General features: G+C 42.0%; 1 protein-coding gene across 1 annotated transcript in view; it reads left to right on the top strand.

Moving 5' to 3' along the window:
• The window catches only part of ST8SIA2 (ST8 alpha-N-acetyl-neuraminide alpha-2,8-sialyltransferase 2), a 389,812-nt gene extending 372,876 nt beyond the window's left edge, over positions 1 to 16,936 (top strand). Inside the window, exon 6 of the mRNA XM_086958094.1 lies at positions 16,234 to 16,936. Within this exon, the coding sequence (XP_086814220.1) occupies positions 16,234 to 16,519 (286 nt within the window). The 3' untranslated portion in view covers positions 16,520 to 16,936. The remainder of the gene's footprint in view (positions 1 to 16,233) is intronic.
• The last annotated feature ends 1,839 nt before the right edge of the window (positions 16,937 to 18,775 follow it).

Genomic DNA, 18,775 nt, shown 5'->3' with positions numbered 1-18,775 from the left:
GTAAGACTTTGAATCTTTGGATGTCAATCTCATGTTTCTTAGCTAGCTCCGCAAGTCTATCCTGAGCCTGTCCTGCACGTCTAGTGATGTAATAACATGGGCATAATAATTAATCATCCCAAAAAACCTCTAATTGAGTCGGACTAAGAGTTCCAACTATCACTTCTTCCAAGTCTATCTTCAACTTAGCCACACCCTCTCTCTCGCACTCAGTTTAAGCAGTAGCTCCTCCATTCATTCCATGATTTCCACTGCTTGTCGATGTGTCTATGTTTCTGAGCCAATCATCACATTTTCTGGCAGAAAGACCATGTTGTTCCGCTGGAGTATATATAATTTTTTCTCCACTCTATGTATTACTGCTTAAGGCAGGCGGAGAATGCAAAAGGGATATGTCAGAAGCTGGTGTTCAAGTGGGCATTTCTGTCATAGGGGGATTGTAATTCATAATTGGTGGGGCAGTTGAGTTGGGTGTGAAAAAGGATGACGGTCTCTTGAGAAACCGGGACCAGTAAATCTGTAGCTAACCCTGCTTTACAATTTTCTCTTGAACGCATTCTCTAGTCTAAGCAGTTCGCACAACAAATGCTAAAGTTTTCAATAACTTAGTCTGTCTGCTCCGCTAAAGAAAATAAAGATTTCCATACACGCTAGGAAATTCAGAACAATGTCTGCTGACCTATTCTAGCACTCAATCCAAACAACACTATCACTGCTGCAGCAATTCCCCCTCTACGCTGAGGATCTATGAATCCCATTGTTCATGATGAGCTCAGCTCGTCATAAGCACGCGACCAGTGTACTGCATGACGAGCTGAGCTCGTCAGGAGCATCGAAGGGGTTAAGTGTCAGTCTAAACAACACTTAGGTAAAACAACAGGACATGGGAACTTCTTAAAAGGTCCATTCAACGGCAATGAGGATTCAGGAAATGTTTCAGGTAGGAGTCCAAGGAAGATTCTGCAGTTGGTCTGCAAAATGGGCTCAGCAAAGAGTCCAAAGTTATATGCAGGATTCAGGGTCAAGTCTGAAGAAGCTCTGGTCAAGCTCAATGGGGTAGTTGATAAGTTACAATCCACAAGTTCGTAGGGATACACCCCTTTGGTTGCATCCTCAATAGAAGTCCATTCATTGTATTTGTTTCAATCTCTTTGCGGATTCACATGTCTCACATTGCAACAGTTGCTAAAACTCCCACTCTGGACATGGGAACACCGTCTTGGTCACACACTCAGGCTAGAGTATAATAGTCTTTTCATTCAACAACAGTTTTCTCATCTGCTCGTAGTCAAATTCCTTTCTCAGACATGTACCTATAGCTGTTACAAGAAATGTATCTATTCTAAACTAGCAGTGCACGAGTACACCTGCAAGAAAACCAAGTCAACAGAACCTATGAGCACAATTCATTATGAAATGAAATACAGGACTTTAAGTAAATGCTAACTTGAGACATTAAATCAATGATGCACATTTAATATGCATGTGCACAATTTGCTCTCAAGTGCTTACTCATCTCGAATGAGGGAACAATCATTAATACCCAGGTATCTGTGAACGTATGGAGATAGTATTGCCCAATGAGATCAGCAATCAGATTTGTGTGTTGGGTTTCATATTACATAATGCAGCTTCTGTCATCATATCCCCATTAGAGGTGTGAGAAATTTGCATGATTTGTTTTGTGAAATTACATGAAATTTCAGTAAAATTATTTGACAATACGGATAACTACTTTGAAATGCAAAACTGGCATTTGGTGCTGTATTGAGCGTTAAATTGGTCCTTGTGTGCACTTTGGATTCAAGGATACATTTTGCTCTAAAAATAGTGAAAAAAAATAAAAGCACTGCAAACAGCAACCACTCGCACTGTGTTATTGGCGTTCTTCCTGTGTGTTCGTAATATCTTTTTACTATGAACAGCATATTCATAATAACTTTTTAATACAAACAGCACATAATTAAAAAATATGGTGAAATAGCATAATTTCAGGAAGCTAGTATAGCAAGAATAACAGGAAATTACCACAATTACAGTAATTACACTGGCATAATGCAAATTTATCAGAGGCATTATTCCCATATGATGAAGGCCACAAACGTTACGTTACTTTTTGCAGTGAAATCGTGTGAGATGTTTTCATTTTAATCCTAAATAGAATATTCTAAGATTCTGTAGTGGGGGGTAAATAATTAAAACACAGACACCCAACTGCATATTAAGTATCCAGTGCTTAATTTGTAAAAGAATGAGTGCCAGTGACCAAAGCTCCACTCAGAAGATCACCGTCAGCGCAGTTGAACATTGGCACACTCATACCAAGGCTTCATAGTCCTAAATCCGCCTCATGCCTCTTTAACTCACTGACAGACACATCCTTTGTAACTGTTTTCCTGTCTTTCTGTTTCTCCGTCTTCCCACTTTGTGTGTTGTTCATTCTCTTGCTCTCTGTAAATTCCTAATGCTGAAGAGTATGTGCTGGTCCCAAAAAGCCTTGGCATTGGCCCCAACCAGCAAACACTGGCTCAAATTTAGCACTTAGTATGTCTTACATTGTGGTGTCCAATCAGACACGACTATGGTTTTAGAGGCAACTTAAATGTCAGTGCCTGTGCCTGGTGTTGTTCAGGCACAGAAGGGTGCAGATGGGCCTGCCCTTGGCTGTGCCGCCTTGTTACAGCTGACTTTTACAAGGGGTCAGATGCCTGCCACATTCCTACGGGTGGTCGGGCGCAGAAAAGCTTTCACTTCTGAATACATTTAGTTTCCCATTGATTATAATATTACTTTTATTTATGCCTTTCGATTTAATATTATTGTTTTGTTATTCAGAAACCACCTCTTTGTCTCTTTTCAAATTTGTATCGTGGTAATGAGACCAAAGTGGTCCAGAGAAGTCCCTGCATTATCAGGCAGGAAGTAATGTATTGCCGTAGACAAAGAGCAACCAAATAACGTAATAAAATGCATTCCGTTCAACCAAGAAATGCTGGTATTCCCACTAAAATGTTACAAAACGATGCAGGGCACTGAAACGTCCTATTACTCACCTCAAACATCATGTTTAACACCTCAGTGCCGTGAACAACTGATGTTTACTTTCCCCCAATGTAATAGTTCTTCGTACAACGTTATTCTGCCTAATGTTTGAGGCACATTTTCAACTCGGAAGTTGGTCGGCAGATTCCGGCCTACAACACCCCCTGGTGATTTTATTGGAGACTTGATTATGATAATCCTATTGTTCTAGAAATATTCAATGTGGCCAAGAGCCTTAAATATCCTATACTCTGGCTGCTAGGTCTTCAGGTCTCTGAAGAGGGCATTGAGAATCAGGCTGGGCTTAGAGTTGGGCGTCTGTGTTGCAGCGTGTTTTCAGTCTCCGTGGGCTGCCTTGCCATTTCAATGCTGCAGCGATTTCAACCTGATTGTCAAAAAATATATATAGTGAGTCGCCACCAGGGTCAAGTGATGTGACGTTTATGACGTCATGAGAGGTCAAGGGGCATGTAATGTCAGTTCCTCCGTTCCTCTGACTGTGATCAACTGACTGACTGGTGGAAAATCCAGCACACTCGGATCGACCTTAACCAGAATTGATGGTGAAACAACGCTATTAAATGGGGAACGCGGCTATTCCTATAAATGTAGCCTTTTCTCACACGATGTTGCGTTTAGGGACACTGCGCTGCTCATAACAGTGACAGTCACAGTTTGAAATGCAAATGTCGGCTGTACCTGGATCACAGAATTTGCATCGCTTGCCAGCTGGATTTGTTCCTTCATATTTTTAATCAAGTAGGGATTAAAGATTTATGACTAAAAATAGAAATATGTTGCAAATATGATCTACTATCCACGGAGGACAGTGAACTACATGAATAAATCATCCACTCTTAAAGACGATAACAATGTTATCAATCAAGCTGAATGTCATTTAAACCTGCATAATATTCAGTGAGCCAAGCAGGCGAAGATGATTTCCGGCTCGAAGTATATCATCACGGACAGAAAGAGCAGGGCCGGCGCTTGCAGGATGCTAGCAGAAATCCGGCTGCTCCTAATGCTCTTTTTGCATCTTTATTTAGCTGAACACTTTCCAGAAACCACAAGATCCACCGTCTGTTAAACAAGATGTGACAACCATAACAGCTGTACAAATAGACTGGTTTGTCTTCTACTTGGATCCTTAAACACAAGTCCTTAAAAGACAAGCACATCTAACTATTAGACCAACAAATGTATAGCTTTAAATGACTTTGCAGGACCCTCCCACATATATTAAGAATAATATCTTGTTTCATAGTTAGCACTCTATACTGTGCATTTATCCTTTCTGAGCATTAAAAACAGCAAGACTTACTAATATCCAAATTAATTGTACTAAAGGCTCATTCAGACCCAGTCCAAAGGAGGCTGTGGTCTCCACTCCTCTAACAAAGGGCAACGTGCCATATTTAGACATCCTAGTCAGGGAGGCAGGGGTCTTTGTTGCTTGTGCCTTAGGGGAGCCACTGGTTCTTTGCCGAGTGGGTTACATGTTTTTTTTGTTATTAAGCAGATATATTGGGTAGTTAATAATGCAACAAGTAATTACCCATTATTTCAACAAAAATATACATACTTGATTGGAACATTATGATCTAATGTCGTTTCCTATGGACATTAATAAACAATATTGTTCTAGACATACATAAAGTGAATCATACAGGAACTACATTAAAAGATTTCAGTTCAGACGTGCATAACATTACGCATATTCTGATATTCGTGTAAACCATGTTATTCAATACTTTAAGTAACGTGCCTAACATATGCATATTTTAATATTGACGTAGACAATATATATATTTTTCAGTAGCTATATAAAGTACATCATTCCAGATTCCAGTTTCTAACCGTTCATGGAAAACTACTATAAAGTGGGTAACACACCTGCAATATATATACTACTAATTCCAAGACTGACCTTATTAAAGGATGGTATAACTAGATCTACCAGTGCAACCATGCCTTAATAATTTACCTACAATTTCTTAATTCCAGATACTGCCTGGAAGGCACCCAATTCCCCCGGTATTATGTACAGAATCGTACACTGTCGCGTTTTCTATTCCATCCATGAACTGCCATGAACCAATGAATATTTTGATATCCCCAACCCTTTTTGCGAAGGCCTCCTCAAACTTTTTTTTGGTTCATCTTATTATGCCACTCTTGATACGTTGGTACTCTAGTTGTCATCCAATTCTGCAAGATCAAGGATCCAGCAACTAAAGAGGCAATCACCATAAATGCGTCCGCCCCTTCAGCCAATGGCAAATTCTGCCTATGCCTTAAAAAGACCAAAAGTGCCACCCTAGCCTCAGGCTCAATCCTTCCCTGCATTCCTAGAGACAAATACTTTTTTCCCAGAACTGTACAACCATTGGGCAGGTAAACAAAAGTATGTTCCCAGTTGCTCCCCCCCCCCACCCCAGCTGCTGACAGCAAAAGCAGTGTTCCTGTGATTCTGGATACCTTCTATGGAGGGCCTTAGGTGTGTAGTATGCCATCCAGCATTATAAAAAAGGCATTCTCCTAAAATCTGCGGCTCTTGAGGCCTTATTCGCTAATTGCAAGATCGCCTGCCACTGGACCTCAGAAAAAAAGCATTGAGTTGCCATGGTGATCTTATTTAAAAAAACTCCTCACCAGGCGGCACTCTCCTTGGGTCCGTAGTGATCTGTACCAATTTCCTACCTACCTTAGCTTTGTGCTAAATAGAGCTGCCATTGTTGGGAAGGAAACTGTACTTGACTTAAGACAACATTTTTTCAGTGGGTGCACAATCTGTTGGTATCTACGTACAAAAAGCTTGCATTGATCACTGCATCGTGCAGTGGTGGTGCCAAAGGCGATGCAGCTTTGCAGATAATATGAGACTTTTGCAACAAGTCCAATACACGCAGCAGTGGATATATTTCAGTTTTGCTTTGGGTTGTACCGGGTAGCAGAGGAGATACATTGGTTCGGCTGGTACCACAGAGGCTGGAAAAGCACTGTAAGCCCAATTCCAAGGGTCCAGGACTGGTGTGGCACTACTTGGCAGAGTAGACTCACAGTGTATAGCTGCATATACAAACTTGTTGAAAGCCTGCTCTATCCCTGAGGCTTCCGTTCAGGAGGCCAGCAAACTAGCCCTTGGAGTCACTCTGGGTTCAAGTGATGCAGGTCCACTTCTTCTCACCCAGGCTGGAGGGCAGCAGGCAGAAGGTCAGTAGAGCAGGGCAGCAGTTTCTTCAGAGCAGCAGTTGGACAGAGTGGCAGTCCTTATAGTAGCATGGCAGTCCTTCCTGGCCGAGTATTCACTGGTCTAGAAGTGTACTGAAGTGGTGATGTCTGAGATCTTTCTCTTATACAAATGTTGTGCCTTTGAAGTGGGGAGAAGCTTTGGGAGGCATGCTTTCAAGTGCACAGATGTCCTGCTTTCCCTGCCATAGCTCTAGACTAACTGTATGTGGAGACTGGCACAGTCTATTCAGGTGTTAGTGTGGCTGGGCACAGCTCCTCCCTCCCATCCTGCAAGTCATCGCCCATCTAGTCACACCTAAGCTCCAATTAGCTGTCTAGAAGGAAAACACAAAGCACAACTGCCAACTGCATCCTGCCATGTGACCAGAGACAGACTGTAGGCACCAAATGGCTGAGTTAAGAGAATCACTGAATTGTGGCACGCATGTCCTGTGCCACAGAAGAGTTGCACAGCTATATGCACTTTTGAGAAACATAATCACTTGTACTCCTTAGTATTGTCACAGTTTATCCAAATGTTATTCTCTTATTTACAACCATTTTAATCCATCACATCGAAGAAATGAAGTCCAGAAATTTTCCGCATTCACATTGCTCAAGAATTGCCCATACAGGCCTATTCATTGGCATGTAAATAAACTCCATTCCATTCAGTACACTTTGATTTCACCCAATGCATTTCGATTTTAATATAAACCTTCCTCAGGGGTATCTAGAAACAATTAAATAAATAATCATCAGCCCCATACATATTGCTATAAAAACAAGTGATAAACATAAAGAGTCACCGCTACTTTTTACGCATACCCCACCACCTTTTAAATCTGTCCTAATCAACGTAAAAAAATCATGCCCATCTTAAAATCTACATCCCATATTTTCTTCAAAATCACTCTTAAACATTCTATAATGTGAAACAGAATCATAACTTCCATTCATTGCCGTATAGCTCAAATCCTCATTCCCTCTAATAAATCCTCGTTGTATGTTGCCCATGTGCAACCTCCTTATATATGAGCTGATCTTCATGTCCCTCGTAATCAAATTTATAATCCCACCATTGTTTAGCCCATTATTTATTCGGCCTGTCTCACTTAAACCCCAACACCCCAGTTTGTACCTGCTATCTCCGTGTAGTTGTTAACGACATGTATAGCCATCGAGCTCAAATGCCCTTACTCAAATCCCGCCTCAGCGCACCTCCCAGTTTTTAAACCAAATGTTACCTTAACCAGCTGTGTGCCCTCTGTGACGTGGCTCTAATCCCGCCCCCGTAAACTTAAAAAACATGAACTGAGACCTAACGAAACATAACTAAATAGATGCAACACACTCTTTAATTAATAATTTTGCAACATGGTATGATGTAACAAATCATTTTCAATCGTATTTCCTTCTTGACACTGTTGTACGGAGATTCTTCGACGTGATCCTATGATGTCTTCATAAAGGTTATGTCTATTTTGTGGGTGCTACCAGGGTCGAACGGACTGTAAATAATCAATCTAAAAAAAGTCTGAAGCATTGATTGATTAAGAAAATGCCAACTTTCTATAGTGGCATTTTCAGAATTTCAATTTAAAATCGGACTTCACCATAAGTTAGCAATTTAAATTAGCATTCCAGAGACACCAAACAGGAATTGGTCATCTCTACCCATTTAGAAATTACACTTATAAAATGTAATAAGGCAACTCCAATGTTAGCCTACGGGAGGGATGGGCCTTGCAGTGGTGAAAAACAAATGTAAGAGTTTTTCACTACCAGCACTTGTAAAACTTAAAAGTACATGTCCAAATTTTTAAATGCACTGCACCCTGACCTTGGGGCTGTCCAAGGTGTACCATAAAGGTGATTTATAGGTTGCTTCTCTAAGCACCCAGATTCTACCCTATTTTTACTGGTGGTTGGGAGAAATTGATTAAATTTGATGAATTGTGAGCATATTGATAATTCACTCTTATTGACTGATTTGTTGACATTTAAAAATGCAGCTATTTAGCTGTCTTGGTGACGAGGCAGATGCAGGGGACATTGTTATTTCATTAATATCAGCTTGCGCCCAAAAAAAATAGCATGATATGAAGAGTGTGAAAGATGACAGCTTTGAATCATTATATTAAGAGAAGCTTCATGCAGAAAAAGTATCTTACATATGATTTTAGCTATGTTTCTTGAGGTGAGGTGGACTACAGCATCAACTCCAACAACATGTGTTTTACATCATGGTCACAGGCTCCAATTTTAGCAGGTCCTCTTAGCCTTTCAACCTTCTGAAGTCACTAAAATGATTAAAGTTGAGTAACAATATGCATCTGTTATTCAGTGTAAGATGCCTCAAGAAGTGAATGTGTGCATTACAAATATGTTATATGCTTTGGATAAGGCCCCTAAATATTCTAAATTCCACCATGTGCCTCTTTTCTCCAACCACACTATACTAAATGTCTCATTATCTCACCCTTGCAGGGTTTTTTTTCATTCCATTAGCAGTATTTTCCGAACTCTCTCATCCTCATTCTCGTTCCCTTTGCTTCCTGTCTTTCGCTCTGCATCACAATCTAAAGCTGAAAAAGTAATCCTGGCCCAAAAATATTAGCCTCTTTCTAACTTGCAGTCTGTGTTCAGAAAACAGGAGATCATTGAAATATGATACGGCTCAGACAATGGAATTTCAAAGGTTCAGCAACGTTTGTAGAATCTAATCAACTTCACCAGGCAAAACACAAAAGCATGGACAATTACATGGATTGTGTAATGAACATAGTTACCCTTCAAAGGGGGTGGTAAACAGGTGGTATGCTACCCCATAGCACAATCTATTGAGGATAAAGCAGCTACGTTGGATTTCTTTAAAATTGCAAGGCATCTTTACAGCAAGGCATCTTACAGCAGCAAAAAGGAACTGCGGTATATTTAAGAAACAGTATTATGTCGATTCAGATTAGAGACATGAAGTTGGGAATGAAGTACCTAAGAACTTACGAAAATATGAACTTTCTGCATGCAACTTCTAACCCCATACCCCACTCTTGTAATACTGCTAGAGATGTTTACATTATCTCTTTCATTATATATTTGTACTTGTCAAACAGGGATCCAAATAACATTGGTAATAGTATAGCAATCTATTGGTAAATCTCTGCACTCTTGATACAAGATGCTGATATAGGGTGTTCAAAATTGACAGAGGTATGCACTCTGTCCAAATAGAGACCACAACCCTAGTCAGGGTAAGCAAGATACACACTAGAAGTTAACTTGTGCTCACCCTTAGGTCGCTTGGCACAGAGCATCACAGGCTAAACGTAAGAGGCAATGTGTAAAGTATTTGTGCACCACAACACAAGTAACACAATGAAAACACCACTAAAAGATTCCACACAAGGTTAGAAAAATAGACAATCATTTTATAAATAAATGAAGACTTAAACGACAAAAATCCAATAAGTAAAAGTTGATATATTCATTTTCAAAGAATAAAATTGTTCTTAGCTCTTAAAAGCAATAAGTGCCTATTGGAGTTTTCTAGTTGGGGCAAAGTCAAATGTGCAGGCCGACTGCAATTGAGTGCAGGCCAGATATAGGACCCATACAGGCACACTGAACAAAGTACCTTGATCTGAGTCACAACAGTGATATTCCTGAGTCTCAGAAAACAGGAGGCAAGCCAACAAGCGTTACAGTCCTTGTAGCAGCACAGCAGTCTCTCTGATAGAGGTTCTATACAGGTCCCGAAGTGTCTGATTTGTGGTGTCAGAGACCCCATACGTATACACAGTTGTGCATGAGAATTGGGGTTGACTTAAAAAAATTGCACTGAGGTCCTTTCTTTCCAGCCTGGGCTCAAGACACACAACAGGGAATATTCAACCCTTTGTGTGGGGACAGGGTACTGCCTATTCAGGTGTAAGTGTCATCTCCTCCCTCCCATCCTGCCCAGTACCTGGCCTGGCAGTTTGGTCTGGACTGTTCCCATTGTTGGATGCAGGGTCAAGGCTGGTTTGCATATTGCTGGGTTCAAACTGGAATGGCTTGGGGAGCAAAAAAAGGATGGAGTTAGGTCCAGATCTCTGTACTGGGGTGAATGTAGGACATTGTTCTGCATTCTGTCCATCAATTGTTCTTTTTGCATTAGTCACCCCGAGTGGGACTGGTATGCCCAGATGTGGGTCCTGTGCTCTCCATGCCACTCAAATCAAGCTATCCAGGCTCATGAGGGGTGAAACCCTGAAACCAGGCATAGGATGCGTTTATCCAGTCCAGGGAGGACCTGGCCTGGCAGTTCCGGCTGGACTGTTCCCATTGGGTGCAGGGTCAAGCCTAATTTGCATATGGCTGGATCAAACTGGAATGGCATGGGTAGCAATAAAAACAATGAATTTAGGCCCAGATCGCTGTACTGGGGTGAATGCATGACATTGTTCTGCATTCTGTCCATATATTGTTCTTTTTGCATTTGTCACCCCGAGTGTGACAGGTATGCTCAGACGTGGGTCACGTGCTCTCCATGCCACTGGAATCAAGCTATCCTATCTCACACCCAAAAAGAGTTGCTTAATTCAAGTGCATAATGTCACAGTGTATATTTGAGTTATCAGAGACCACTGACCTGTTTTATGCGTATCAGTGGGATGTCTTGTTGGAAAATGAATCACGTATTCTCTGCTACAGGGGTTGAAGCAGTTGTCTCCTTCTCATCATTTATGTGACTGCTGTTACAACTCTTTTTAAACATGGTCTCTTCCTACTACTATGTGTCAATGCTTGACTGTTTTTGTGTGGTGCAATTTGCCTTTTAATTGTGTTTTTGTTGAATGTATCTTAAAATATGTATTATATAGTAACAGTGAAGTTGGCTCCCACACTGCAAAACAGTATTTTTCCTTGTTTGTGACATGCAGCTTCCACTTGGTATGTGTAGGGGACTTATCAAGCTGTGATGCCAAAAGAGAGAGGTGGGACACACGAATTACAAGATCACAGTTTAACATGTTGATGTAGTAAATGCTCACCATGGATTCAAGAATGGGAGAGTGGCACCTGTTACCCCTGAAGAAGAGGTCTCTCAAAATTCTGGGGCCGTATCATGAACAGTTGAGCTGACAGTACAGAGCATAGCAACTGTTTTTGTAGGCGTAACTTTTACCCAATATTCCTTCAAGTTCGAAAGTTATTCACGGCGCACTCTGAAGTAAATGAACAGGCCCCCCCCCCCCCCCGCAACTAGGGGAGGAGAGCCGTTGGTCGCGCCGAGTGGCTGAGATTCCTCCAGGGGCAGGGAAAGTAAGTAGATGGATAAACGAGGGGCGGAGGGGACGTCATCAGGCGGGGCAGGGAATCTTCGAGTGGAGTATTTAAGGTTGTGTCCCAGGGGGGTTCCGCCTCTTTGTCCTCTCGGACCTTACCATGGCCTCATGACCACCCACCCACCAGGCAGAAGGGCAAGGCCTTGGGGAGTAGGAGCGGCGGCGGAGTGCTGACAATTAACAATAAAGAATGGTGTTTAAGCTACTGGATGGGCCCCATGAGGGGGTAGTTTCCACGTGTGAAGAAGGTAGGCGGGGAGGGGACTGGCCTGCTGGTGGTCCCAGACTCTACTGCCCTAACCCAACACGGATAGACTGGAGTAGAAGATAGGAGGGGGATGCCTGTGTTCAGGTACCCCGGGGGCAGGTGCGGTATGCAGTGCCCTGGATTTCAAGTTGTGCTACTGCTGGCTGTTGTCCGTTGGGGCCTGCTGGTGCAATGGAGCAATGGACGCAGTACAGTGAGCGCTGAGTGGGCCGAGTATACCAAGGTCAAGTGTACGGCCAAGTTCAAGTATATGGCCAAGTAAAGTGTACGGCCAAGTTGACGATCAAGTGCAATGTCATGGCTAAAAGTTCTTGCTGCCTGACACATGTTGATAAACTGTGAAGCTGTGAATACTTTGATACATACCAGGAAGATAAGTTGACTATCGTAGTTAACTGTGGTGAAGTACACTGATTGATGTGAATAAAGAAATGGCTACGCCCTTGAACAACATATCCTGAGACTGAGAGTTCTTGGGACAGTGGGATGGAAGGGTGACAAGAATGTGGGGAGGAATGAATGTCACGTTGTGCGCGCACTATAACAGGTATTACTTATTTCTGGTTCCAGTCTGTATGTCTGAAAATCATACACTAACTCTGAGAAACATCCGGGTAAATCAATGCACTTTAGACAGTGCTAGTGCATAAAACAGGTGCTCCTCTCTGCTCTGAGCCAAAACAACACTACCTGATACGGTCCCAGAAGGCATCATACTGATTTGTAAAAAACAAATCTATGAATGTGCGTATCTGTCCGTGCACCTTTGACCCTTACAGATCTTCCCTCACAGTGCCCATCATCTCTGCAACCATCAATTCCAGAGTCCCTCCCATTGCTAGCATATATATTTCCACTCCTCCTCTCACTTTAATGATGTCTCTCCCAGGCCAAACATCACCCATGTAAATATCAACAGTGCAAATGTAACGTCCAGCAGATCTCTCTAGCAGGGCACATCACTCACTGCAGATGTGGCTCCCACGAGCCATCTCCCCCTACAGCTTACGTTTTCAAGGCACATCAACCCCATAACTCTTACTTGGATAACATCATTCCCCATAGATAGATCATCATAATGCACATCTGAGCTGCAGTTTTCTCCTCCCCAGCACATCTTACCACAACGGATCTCTTTCACAGGTCACATCTCACCTCCTGTTCTTTATCTCTATTTCTGCAGAGCTCCTTTGACATGATTCCTCCTCTTTTCAGAGTAAATTACCTCTGCTCCTCTTCTGCTTTCGCCTTCCTCCTTCTCTCTTTCTTCACTTCAGTTCTGTTCCATCCAAGGCTGAACTGTCTTTCCCAGTACTTATTTCCCACTACTCTACCTACTTATGTAATGTACTACCGCACCAACATCTCCTTCCTTTTCTTTATCTTCCTTCTTTATTCCTAGGCGTAACTTGCACACAATTTTATTTGAACACGAGAATACTTTTCCGCCCCAGAGCCACCTCCAGAGGCTTCTTAAGGCATGTTTCTGGGTCGCACATACCTAACTCAGAGGAGCAGTGAACGACTTTTCTGAGAACAATGTATTGTACCAGCAATGTGTCAATCATCAGGCACTGTACATAGACCACAATTCAACGCTTCCATCTGCGGTCAACTTCAGATCAGACTAAAGAAATCAGGATGTTATTGGTGCGGTCGTGTTTAAATGTGGCCGCACTGGACAGTACATTATAAAGTTATTTTTTTTTATCTAATTCTGTTTAAATTGAACAAATTTACAGTGTGTGGTAAGAGGCTATACAGTACATTATAACGTTGATTTTTGTGTAAATGTGTTTAAATTGCACATATATACAGTATGTAGTAAGAGGCTATACAGTACATTATAAAGTTGCTTTTTGTGTAAATGTGTATACATTGCACACATTTACAGTGTGATGTAAGAGGCTATACAGTACATTATAACGTTGATTTTTGTGTAAATGTGTTTAAATTGCACATATATACAGTATGTAGTAAGAGGCTATACAGGAGACTATAATCCAAAACGATACACTTTCTGATCAAATAAATAAACTTGTGTATGCACTCGGGTTTCAAGGCTCAAAATCAGCCCACGACAACACGTCAATCTGATGAAAGGCTTGGGATTTCCATCTCTATTTATAATAATGAAAGCCTACTGCCTCCAACAGGCCATCATCACCATGTCACAAGCCAAGAGATGGAAAACAACTGAGCCCGCCTCTTGCATGCTAATCAGAGGGTTGCCATCTAAACTATGTGCACCACAGCTGGACCAAAAATGTGCATGTCTTGTAGGTTAGGGAATTCTGCATTTTTAAATATGTGTGATATATGCAGAGCAAATCACCCGCTACACCACTTTCAATCCTCACAAGCAGGCAGCTTCAAACACAATAAATTATGCAAAACGGAACAATACCTAGACAGATCCAGGCCTCATTGTAAATGTACATAAATAAATACATAAACAATAGAAGGATTGGGCAGAAGAGTCAAGCAATAGAATTCTGACACGCAGGGTGAACATGTCTATTTCCCTGGTCCAGGGGTCTTCAACGTGTGGTCTCGGATGAGATCTAGCGTGAGGAAAGGTGAGGGAGGGAGGGAGGGATGAAGGGAGTACTAAGTAGCGCAGAGCTGAAGCATGAAGTACATTTGAAGCTACTTCAGCAACTTCACAGTTTCCTCTGAAAACAAATCGTATTTTCATCAAGTTGTGGGCAAAGTCTCCTTTGCAAGACACAACAACCGAGCATCGTTAAAATATTTAATATGCAACTGTAAGCAAATAGAGGGGAAAACTGAAAATAAACACAACTTTTTACCTTTAGAACGTAAAGCAACACAGAGTGGAGTTTTAGGATTTTAACTTTAAGATGGCCTCGTCTGACGGCGTTCGAAATTTATGGTTTCCCTATAATGTTTTATTGTAATCAATTGAAAATAACCACCAAGTATCAGTTTTCTTAACATTTCCTTCGCCAAATAACTACACCCCTTTAAATTGGTCTCCATATTTAACATTTCACAGAATCTTTTCGAAGTCCTATGTTATCTTGTTTTATCTTTAAGAATGCTTCACACGAGTGGCTCTCAGCATGAATAGGTTTGAAGACCTATTTCGTGCTGAACTGAGATAGGCACCAATAGGACGCTTGCTGTGGCATATAGCATAGTGCCCTAAGTACTAGAGGCAGTTCACAAACTAGCATGCAAAAATTACACACCTGTCCTAAATATCTTCATTTTGCAATCACCTGATGTACTAATCAGTTCAATAGATACCAATAAGAGGTTTTAAAAGCTTCTGCCTCATCAATATTAGTAAAACAAGAGGCCATTTACAACCCCTTGTGAATGGCTGCCTCAGAGGGATACTTTTCCATTTGCTAATGAGATATCTCCTCCACTTCGGTGGCGGTAACTGATCAAAGGTTTATGAGTCCAAATGTAGCCACAAGCCATGGATGCATAGCTTTCCAAATTGTAAAACAGGCGGGGGACACCCCTTTCACTCCCCCCCCCCCCCTCTTATTTGCTGTTCGAAAGAGGTCTCTGGCAGGGAGGCGCGGTAGCATGATGGATTAGTGTCTTGATGGCGCCTTTAACAGAGTCAACACTACACAAATATTAGCGCCAGATATAGTCAAGCCATCCTAAATTAACTTCCGTAATGAGCCTCGACAGTTAGCAGTTCCGCTAAATGGATGAGCTGGTGAGACAATGAGTACGATATGTAATCACGGGGAATCTTTCCTTTATTCCTAATTACAGATCAGGAACAATAACTCAGCAGGAGTCTCGTTTGCTCCAATTGAGATATCACTTACAATGTAGACTCCAGGCCTGGCGCCTTCCCTTTCACTGATTATTCAGTTGCAATTTGCCTAAAGTTGATCCCTCACCCCTCGGCTTCCAGACGCCATCCTCAATTACCAGTGAGGGGGTCTTTGCACTCTCCTCGGGCTTCGCTTCAGGATGCTCTGGTGACTGCTGTCAGAGTATTCCAACTTAATCTGTTCTCTGACTGCATGGGTTCAAAGACACGCTTCTTGTTAACTCTTTCTACTTTGATTCCATCCTTCCCGACCATGACATTTATATGACATTATGTCCTGACTTACTGTGAGTCAGAAATAATACCACGAAGCAGACAGGGCATGGAGTTTAGCCTCACCCCATGCTGTCATGCACAATGCAGTGACTGGGCAGTGGGAAGTAAGCTGCAGCCTTTCAGTCTACAAATAAAGGGATTCTGTTAATCTCTCGGAGTCTGATCATCACCATGGTTCAGTTAAGTAGGCAGGCATGTGAAATGCTTAGTGTCTGTGCGTGCTGAATGAATAACACTTTTTCTCATTCCCCCTGCAGGTATTGGCTGACTAACAAAGTTCACATCAAGAGACCAACCACCGGGCTGCTCATGTACACCTTGGCAACACGCTTCTGCAACGCAATCCATCTGTATGGGTTCTGGCCCTTCCCCAGAGACCAAAATCAAAAACCTGTCAAGTACCACTACTACGACAGCCTGAAGTACGGATACACGTCCCATGCCAGCCCGCATGCAATGCCTCTGGAGTTTAACGCCCTGAAAACCTTGCATCAGCAGGGGGCTCTGAAACTTACTGTTGCAGAATGTGAGGGAACGACTTAACATTCAGTAACAGAACATTTTCTGTTGGATGAAAGAAGAAGGTGACAAAGAGGATTATGCACTTCATGTTCAAGATCTGTAAGTGCTAATCTCCTAATGACGATGTACATCCCCGTGGTGTATCTTCAGCCTCAGGAGCTCTTTTGTGTTCCACCATAACTTTGGCACAATGGACTTCTTCCCAAGGTGGTGCCTCCCATCAGACGAACAGCGAGGGACTGCTGATAGCATATGTCCCTGGGCTAAGACCTTGATAATGATGGTCGCATTCCATGGGAAGCTATTTGGTTTGTAATTTGACTTGACAAAACGTCTGCCCAAGGTGATTTTAGTGCTGCTGGGCAGCGTGGATTGCTGTGCAATTTTCATGGAATAAAGGCACTGAAAGGTTTTTCAATAAAATGTGACATCATTTTGTACAGCAATCTCTGCCTCAACTCAGAGGAAACTCACAAGTATTTAATACAACATTTATTATAGAAAAGGCTGCGTGTTGTCAACCATGTACATTTTCATAACATGAGAGTGGGAACAAGAAACAGACTGTCCTTAAAATAGGTGCAGGGGTCCAGATGTTTTCTTGGGAGCCCTCACCCAGTGCTTTCAAGTGCCATTGTTGCTGAATTCCAAGGCTGCCTTGTTCTAATTCTAACTCATGAATCTTTCTTCCACCACTCTACGCATCTCGCCTCTTTTCACACACTTATATATTCTTTTTCATTCCTCTTTCCTCTTTCTCAATTTGTAACTGTTTTCATATATATTTCAATTTGTCCTTTATTCAGTATTCCTTTTTCTCCCTTTCTCTCTTTCACTTTGCGTCAAAGTTCGAGGATAAAATGTAAGCCCCAGTGCCCAAAAATTAGTGTCAGTAGCCAACACCTGCAACCAACTGCCTACGTTAAACTCTGGATAGAAGTCAATGTTCATTGGCAGGAATATGTTCCAGTTTAAAGACATTTTCACATATATTTCCAAAAGCTCTAGGCAATTACAGTGCTTTAAGTGGACAGTTACTCATAGTCTCTGAACACCTAATCTTATGCAATTTGATGCAGAGTGCCAACACGTTTGAGCACAGACGCATTGCCATTAATTGAGCAGGCACTGCACTTCTCAGTACAGTCACTTTAGGATAGTTAGTACCTGTACTTCTTGCCATCCATTTCAAGCACTGGTTTATGGGCAGAGGGAGATAAGTTAGCCATACTGAGAAAAGGTAGTCTGGGGTTGTTCTGCTGTTTCTCCCGGAAAGACAGAAATGTGTATTAGGATGACAGGACATCAGAATGTAGGGAGTGAGTATCTCTACAACGTCAGTACTTGTCCTCACAATCCTGGCTAGCTCACAGTGCCTCACCAGAACTCCTAAACTTACCAGAGTAACAGGTGATTTCAGCAACCTCAAACATGATCTTCTAGTACCCAAGGGAACCATGGAAACAGATCTGCTCCTTTCGTTACTCATTCACTCACTCACACATTCATGCCTGTGATAAACATAAGAAAGACAGGAAGAAAATGTACAATACATTAATTAACTATTACAGCCTATTATGAAGCAAATGTGCTACGATCATAGGCAGATGCAACTAAAAAAAGTAATTAGCCTTACTAACAGACTGTATAGGACAAATATCCTAACCACAATTACAAATTACACATCTGTCTAGGTCTACCGTTACTGTAGGGGAAGCACAGGGATATATTTGCAATCTGTGGGATTGGCCTAGGACCTCATTCCTGGTGTATGCACTTAGGTGTGTGCACCATAGGTGTAAACTTAGCGTAGGCAGGGCTGCATGTCAGGCACTGCTGTTGTTCCAGAACAGTCTTCTTTGTCAGAATTCACCGCTCTGCCCCCCGACGAGACGGAACACAGTTTATTTGATAAAAGTATTGTGCTGCAGATGTAGTAGTGTAATTCTGTTATGTCTAAGTGTTGGGAACGAATAAAGAAAACAGTACACTATGTTTTTATGTATTCCCAGCAACCTTGTACAAATGTGTAAACACAATTCCAAGAAGAGTCCCCGAATATCAAACAACATTTACAACGTAGTCTCAAAATACTGTTGCAAAAACAAATTTATTACATGTGGGTATGCAGAGCGCGCAGGTACGGCCTAAAACATCTGCAACTCAAAACTAAGGTAGAACCATAGTGGACCCAAGAGGGAAATCACTACAGGGCCAAGAATTACTTTCAAGGCTGCGTGACCTGAGGGAGTAGCACACAATTTTCTCATAGGTAGA

Source organism: Lissotriton vulgaris, chromosome 2_1 (genome assembly GCF_964263255.1).
Source record: "Lissotriton vulgaris chromosome 2_1, aLisVul1.2, whole genome shotgun sequence".
Taxonomy (NCBI): domain Eukaryota; kingdom Metazoa; phylum Chordata; class Amphibia; order Caudata; family Salamandridae; genus Lissotriton; species Lissotriton vulgaris.
This window is presented reverse-complemented; position numbering and strand designations above follow the sequence as displayed.